At 49.3% G+C, this 7,624-nt stretch overlaps 1 protein-coding gene across 1 annotated transcript in view; it reads left to right on the forward strand.

Moving 5' to 3' along the window:
* Positions 1 to 7,624, forward strand: part of SLC16A4 (solute carrier family 16, member 4) — an 11,262-nt gene that overhangs the window by 1,894 nt on the left and 1,744 nt on the right. Inside the window, 6 exon segments of the mRNA XM_010147394.1 lie at positions 1 to 23; positions 585 to 728; positions 1,216 to 1,377; positions 1,896 to 2,426; positions 3,688 to 3,899; positions 4,669 to 4,762. The exon segment at positions 1 to 23 is cut by the window's left edge and continues 29 nt beyond it. Of these exon segments, the coding sequence (XP_010145696.1) occupies positions 1 to 23; positions 585 to 728; positions 1,216 to 1,377; positions 1,896 to 2,426; positions 3,688 to 3,899; positions 4,669 to 4,762 (1,166 nt within the window).

Here is a 7,624-nt window from a genome sequence, read left to right on the forward strand (position 1 = left end):
GTCCTCCCTGCGCTTCTTAGGAGGTGAGCCGTTATCCGTAAGGATCGGGGCAGCGCTCCAACCTCCAGCCCGTCTGCTTTGATGTAAGGGGCACTGGGGATTCTCTGCTGATCCCATTTCCATCCCAGACTGCTGCAAGCAGGACACAGCCAACACCCACCCGTGCCTTAGCAGGAGCGTGGTCCAAGGACGGGGAGCACGTGGGTCACGATGCCGCGCTGCAGCAGGTTTATTAAACACATTCGGAGCAAAGCCTCGGCCCTAACACCAGTATCACGCCCCCCGCGCACCCCAGCTGCTGAGTAACTCGTGGCTGCTGAGCGTGGTGTGGATTACGATGCAGGTTAAGGGCATCTGAACGTTTTGGCTTCAATTCCTGCCCCATCCCTCGAGCTCCCAGGGTATGAGGCAAGGTCTCTTGGCCACCCTCCTGAATATTAACCTACCCCAGTTTCTTGTGTCCCCCCCCAGGGAGGCACATGGGCCAGGGCACCAGATGCCATGACCCCAGTGCAAGTCCCCAAGCCCTGCAAAGCATCATTTGTCATCTTCAGCCCGAAATTACCCCCTCCTTTCCCTTCCAGCCCCGCTCGTGGCCGTGGTCTGCAGGAAGCTGGGCGAGCGGCCGACCTCCATCATCGGGGCCAGCTTGATCGGCGGGGGCTGCCTGCTGAGCACCCAGGCCACCAGCGTCCCCTTCCTCTGCGTCTCCATGGGACTTCTGCTGGGTGAGCAGCCTGCGACGCGGTCGGGCAGAGATTTTCCTGTGCATGACGAGTAAAAGCAGCTCCCTTGATGTTAAATCATGCAGTTCCTTTTGAACAGTAAAGTATCCCCAACTCCCTTCTATGAGATGTTCTCTGAAACCCCAAAGCTTTGTGCTCAGGAGCAGAAAGTACCAGTTTCAACATGCTAAACCCAACTAAAGTTGCTTTTTTTTCCTGGGTACTACACACATGGGGCATCCTGGCCTCTTAAAATCCCTTACTGAAAACGCACAACCTCAAAAACCCCAGATATGAAACCCCACGCACAAAATCTTGTTCTCCACCAACCGCACCAGCAGAAGTCCCCTTGCTTCCAGCCCACGAGCCCTACAGAGCAGCTCCACTGAGGACAAGAAGCTTGGGGTGGCAGGACCTTGAATCCCCAGAGCTCACAACATGAAGCAGCCGCTTTTTGGGCACAGACATCTTATTCCTCCCCTTCGCACAGGTGTGGGGTTCGCTTGCCTGTACCAGGCAGCCGCGGTGATGACGGCCAAGCGCTGCAGAACACGGCTGGCTTTCTCCAACGCCCTCGCCCGCTCCGGGATGGGGCTGACATTCCTAATAGCGCCGTTCACTCAACTTCTCATTGACTTTTACGGCTGGCAAGGTGAGCGCATCTCCCATCTGTCCAAATTCAGCAGCATGAAAAGGGTATTTGGGGATATCCAGGCAGCGTAAGAGGCCCTTTTTAAAAACTGAAATTGAATGCACTGAGGAACAACTCTGCCTCTTCCAGGATAGTTTTGGGGACATCTTGTTAAAGATTAAACACTTAATCATTAAAGTTAAGTCAGAGGCAAAACAGAGCCCTCAAACCAAACCCCAAAATGAGAATCCCTACTTTTACTACACTGTTTCAGGCTATCTTGAAGGTCTGTCACGAGCAATGGGCTTCTAAAGATGGAAAACGAAACAAAGCCCCAAATCCCAGAGGTAGCTCTAGATTCATTCCGTATATCACAGCAAAAGGGACTTCCAGCTAGAAAAACAGGAATAAAAGCTTAAGATACCTCCTCCTCATGACAGAGCTTTCTCCATGTTCAATACAAGCTAAACCCGGTTCTAGAAAGATCATTTCTTACTGCTCCTCTCTTCCCATGCCAAGCATCTTTTGTCTTCCCTCAGGAACTCTCCTGATTTTTGGAGGCATCATGTTAAACCTCGTGCCTTCCAGCATGCTGCTGCGCCCCGTCCGCACCCATCAACGCTCCTCTCCTAAAAATCCAGACGGTGGGTCTTCAATGGCAAAGAAGGATTCGGAAACCCTCGATGGATGCTTAGATGAAACCGCTCACAGGGAAATAAAGCTTCACAGTGCACAGAACCTTCCCACCACGGAGGGAGTCAAGATGCCCCGTGGCAGAGATGTCTCCGGCCCGGCTTTGGAAAGGCTTGAGAAACCCTCCATGGACAGCTGCTCGCCAGAAATAGCCACCGAGGTCGAGAGGAGCTACAAATCCCTTCCACTGAGGGAAAAAGAAAATTCTCAGCCTCTCCTCGACTTCTCCCCACTGAAGGATCCCGTCTTCTGCATTTTCACGTGGTCTTTTTTGTTCAGCCACTTGGCTTACTTTGTGCCCACCTTCCACCTGGCAGCGAGAGCCAGGACGCTGGGCATAAGCAGCATGGATGCCTCTTACCTCATTGCAGTGGCTGGTAGGCAAAAGAATCTTTTCAACCCATTTATAATTACAATGATACCAAAACAGGAGAGAAAAGCAACACAAATCTTGCCAAGAAATAGTCCCAGATATGTCCTAGAATAAATCTTCATGGAAAGGGTTCAGCTCACAGCCCTTACCCCCCTTTCTGTATATATAGCGTCGCCTTCTGTACATGTACAAAGTCGCTCTCACATGGTGGGTGGTTCTCTCAACCTAAGCCAGATGATTCCCCCATCCTCGCTGCACCCAACAAACGCAAGTTTCCAATTACATAGGTGCTATCTGTCCTCCTAAAGCCTTCCCACCACAGCCCCTGCTTTGCTAAAACCCACAAGCCACAGAAATCCAGAGTCATTTGGCATTCCAAGACCTCCGCTTTGACTCAGGAATGTGTGCAGAGAGAGAGAAAAAAAAAATCAGTATTGGGGGAAAAAAATACAGCAGTAACTTGGATGTTGCCGCTTGGATTTGGCATATTCACCTCCAAGGGAAAAAACACCAACCCCCAGCCCTGAAATAATAAGCAGGGATTAACACCAAAGACACATCGGGTTAAGAAAGCGGCTGCAACCTCAGTCATCGTAAAACATTTTATTGTACAAAACTAAATTTGACTTCTACACTGCTGTATGATATTTAGAAATGATGTATGTTGTCAAGGAACCGAGGAGAGCACTGGAATTAAACTGGCATTTGAATAAAAAGTAGGAGGGACACAGCGGTCAGCAAGGTGTCAGCTGACAGCGAGCACTCCGCTGATCTTCAGTTCACAAAAACGTGTTGAGAAATGTAAAAATCTAAGTTTCAAAAGTCAGCTGAGTCTTTAAAAAAAATGCTGGTCTTCTCCTTTATACAAATTAAAATCTCATAAGCATATTTCTTCTCCATACCCTGCTGCTCCTTTATCTTGAAGGAGAGCTCAAACGGCACGCTTATCTTTCCAATTTTTACTGAAGGGCATTTCAGAGTTTTCTGTGGAGTGCACAGCCCTTAATTGAATTTTTACAGACCACTCTAGTGCACCCACAGGCACTTGGCAATAGCAGGCACCAAGGTAAAGAAATAAAAAGCATGAATTTTACAACAGTCTAAAAACACCCTCCTGTAACTTCCCGTCATTTCAGCCCTTTGTGGTCACGTTCTTACAGCGAAGAACGCCCGGACGCGCTCCACAGCAATACAGTGCAAAATAGCAGGAAAAAAATTAAAATGAAGTCTTCTTTAAGGCTCCAGTGAACTCCTCTTCCCCGCAGGCATCACGGAGATGGTCAGCCAGCTGCTCTCGGGCTGGGTCGCCGACCAGAACTGGACCAAGAAGTATCACTACCACGTGGCTTACCTTGTCCTCTGCGGCATCACTAACCTGCTCGGTCCTCTGGCCACCACCTTCCCGTTACTCATGACCTACGCGGTGGCCTTCGCTGTTTTCTGCGGTGGGTTCATGGCTCTGATCCTCCCTGTGCTGGTGAGTAGGATATTTCATTAAATAACGTAGTATGTGGCATTTCCAACAGTATTCCAAAATAACCCGAAAAGCCTTTCATAAAGCTGAACCATCCTGGGCCCTTGGTGATCTGCACGAGGGTTCTGCCCTCCAGCCTTCCCTGTCTGAGCCTCTGGAGAGCCCCAAATCTCCTCTCCAACCCACTCACTGGTACCCACAGCCCAGATGCAACAGGAGCACTGGGAATTTATTGCAGATTTTTAAAAATGTGACTCTGCTAATTGCCTTCCACATCTGCCTTTCTCAAGGAGACTGCTCCAGCTCATAGGAAACGAATGGATTCATCCTGGTCCCCCTCTCACTAATGCTAAGACAGAGGGTTGTGCATACCTGCTCCTGATCCCAGATTTATCTGTAATGGGCACAGACAGGTACGGCAGGATCCAGGTGGGGAGGTATCACTATTTGGCCTTTCTTTCTGGGAAGGAATTCAGAGTTTGAAACACCTCCCTCAAAGTCTTAGCAGCGTTATCTGGGAGATCCCCAAGCAGCTGGAAGGCAGAAAAGCATCTCACATCCCAGTAATTTCCATGCTGGCCTTAAGGAGGCGAGCGGATTCCAGGCTGGATCAGACCTTTAGGTGCAAAGTCCTTTCAAAACCGCAGCTGAAGAGGAAACTCCCCGGAAAAAAGCCCTCCCCCAAAAAATCCCTCGTGCTGTGCATTCGCATGAACTCAATCACCCATTTTTGTTTACAAACACATAATTACCCATTTTGGTTTACAAACAGGTAGACCTAGTGGGTGTGCAGAAACTCCACAGCTCCTTGGGGTTTGCTGCTTTCTTCGCCGGGATAGCAGCCATCGGCGGGCCTCCTCTAGCAGGTAACTCTCACGTCACGGATAACACATACCCACCGCAACACCCAGAGATAAACCGTGCTGCTGGCTCACTCTCCTACCCGTATGCGTCCCAGGATGCTTTTTCTTGTTCAGCCTGGAGAAGAGAAGGCTCCGGGGAGACCTTACTGCAGCCTTCCAGTACCTGAAGGGGCTACAAGGAAGCTGGGGGGGACTTTTTCCAAGGGCCTGTAGTGACAGGACAAGGGGGAACGGGTTTAAATTGAAAGCAGGGAGGTTTAGATTAGATATCAGGAAGGAATTCTTCACGGAGAGGGTGGTGAGGCAGTGGAACAGGTTGCCCAGAGAAGCTGTGGATGCCTCATCCCTGGAAGTGTCCAAGGCCAGGCTGGATGAGGCTTGGAGCAACCTGGGCTAGTGGAAGGTGTCCCTGCCCATGGCAGGGGGTGGGACTGGATGGTCTTTAAGTTCCCTTCCAACCCAAACCATTCCATGGTTCTATGATTCTGACCAAGCAGGGGGAAAAAAAAGAAAACCAACCAACGTATTTTGGAAGTTTATCTTTAAACACAGGCAATGTTTTGGTCATGAATTTGCCAAACTCAAGCAGCAGTTTGGAAAAAAGCTGCATGGACAACAGGTGGCTAAACCCCCCGCACCCGCATTTTAACCCTGAGCGCAGAAGAGGAACAACCACGTTACCAGGGATTTTACCCCCCAACGTGGCATTGTAGCACTGAGCTTGGAACAGAGGGGCTGGAGGGGAGCCAGGGAGAGGAAGGTAAAGCAAGGGTGGGCTTGGCAGCAGCCCCACCAAGCAGAGGCACTGAAATGTAGGGAGAAGGCTCAGTAATCTCTAGTTTGGAAGAAGATTACACAGCTGAGCCCCGAGAGCTCCTGGGCCCAAAGATAAGGAGGGTGAAAAGCCTTCCCTCTTCTCCCTCTGCCAGCAAACCAAGGCAGTTTTGAGTATCTGGCAGATTTAAAGCGCTTAGAAGCATGTCTCCAGCCTTTGCTTACGAGCAAGGGACTTGTTCTCCAAACATCTTGGCCCGGACAAAGCTTTTCCTTTCCCTGGTGAGCCATACCTCATAGCTGGAAACAGGATCTGAGCTTCTCCTAGGTCCTCATGACGCAAGCAAACTAGAAAAAGCCTCAAGGTCACACGTCGGCACGAACGACGTCCCATCACGCACCTCGCAAACGTATCCTGACTAAAACCTGGCAACTTGGGCTCCGTTTATTGCTTCCTGCCCCCCACTGGCAGCTGCCCCGGGCCTGCAGAGGCATTCAGCTCCAAGCTGCCAAGGGTTCTGCAAATACCAGCTCCGTGCAAAGTTTTAGCAATGCCACCGTACCACCAGCATGTGAAAAAAATTGATTTCGCTGATCAATATTTTGAGGTTGGCAAAACTCTGTATACGGATGCAATTTTGAGCAACTAGAGCGTTTCATCGACAGTGTGCTTTACACTGTCACGGTGATACACAGCCTCTATCAGCTCAGATCCCTTCTGCTGATGCAAGATGTACGTCCACCAGCAAGCAATCCCTGCGCAACCATCGCAGTAAATTCCCCGACACAGTACCACGCAGTACGACAAGAGCTAAATAATTTGGCTGCCTCTCATCCATGCATCTTACGTGCTAAGGCAGTGGTTACACTTTCATCCCCTTCCAATATATTTTCGCTAATGGGAAGCCTTTTGCTTTCTGAAAGTGCTAACCGCTCACCGCGCGAACACTTCTGGATTTTGTAAAGCAAGCAGCTTTCCTGCAAAAAGTCTTCCACAGAAATCAGTCTTCTTAATACTGGCAGGATAAGTAAAGGCCAAGTAAAGCCAAAAATCAAAAGTCTCACTGATCCGTCTCACTGTAGGCAGGGTGAGAGGGAAACAATTCAGAATTCAGGATCCAGGTTTGTGATCCAAGATAAATTCTGCCATTTTCTCTTCCAATACAGCTGTATTAATCGTGAAAACCGAGTATGGCCAGAGCTCCTTATTAACCTTAAGTGTCCAAAAGAATCTGCTCCTGGCAGAATACAGAGCAGGATTTAAAAGCTACGTGAGACCCCGGGGTTTAGCACCTCTGACTGCTGCCGACCTCCCTCAAACCTTGACTTTAGAATTACAATTTTCTAAAACTCACATATTTTTAGGCAGTGAAACCCAAGGCATAATGAGGACCGCAGAGGTGAAAGACGCTTATTTTGCATATTAGAAACAAAGCCTAATCGCAGTGCAAGGAAAAGGTGACTTACCTGCAAATCTGTTTAACTAAAAGCCCTTAAATCCGGAGGCACCGGCCCGACCAAAAGACCAGGGTGAAAAGTCTGAAGGCTCCTTCAGAGCTGCCCAGCTGCCAGCACTGCTGGATGCTTCTGCCACGCTAAAAAAACCAAAACTAAAACAGAACAAGACAGAACAAACATTATTTTGGCAAGCAAGCTAAGGAGAGAGGAGTCCATTTCATTTCTGTAAGCAGTACAAATCAGTCACTCAGACTGCAAAAGAAATAAAACAAGCCACGTGATCCAAAATTACGAAATGGATTCCAGCAACCAGCACACAAACACCAGCCCCAGGACATTTGGGTGCTGAAAGGGGAGAGGGTGAAAGCTACGCTGGCCATGTGTTTAGATGCAGGTAAAATTTAGGTGAGAGCATCTTCACACCAGGTATCACTGCTTAGGGCATCAGGAATAAACAAACCTTCCGATTACAGATCGGCGGCACAATTTAAACAGCCTGACCACAGCACGGGGATGTGCCAGGGATGTTTAGTTTGGACAACTGAAGTGGCAGGGACTTACTGGCATTGCCTTCAAAACTGCTGCTTTGCTGAAGTTTGCACACCACGAGTTTCTAATTCCGCTTTCGGCAGC

Source organism: Eurypyga helias, unplaced genomic scaffold (genome assembly GCF_000690775.1).
Source record: "Eurypyga helias isolate BGI_N326 unplaced genomic scaffold, ASM69077v1 scaffold30072, whole genome shotgun sequence".
Taxonomy (NCBI): domain Eukaryota; kingdom Metazoa; phylum Chordata; class Aves; order Eurypygiformes; family Eurypygidae; genus Eurypyga; species Eurypyga helias.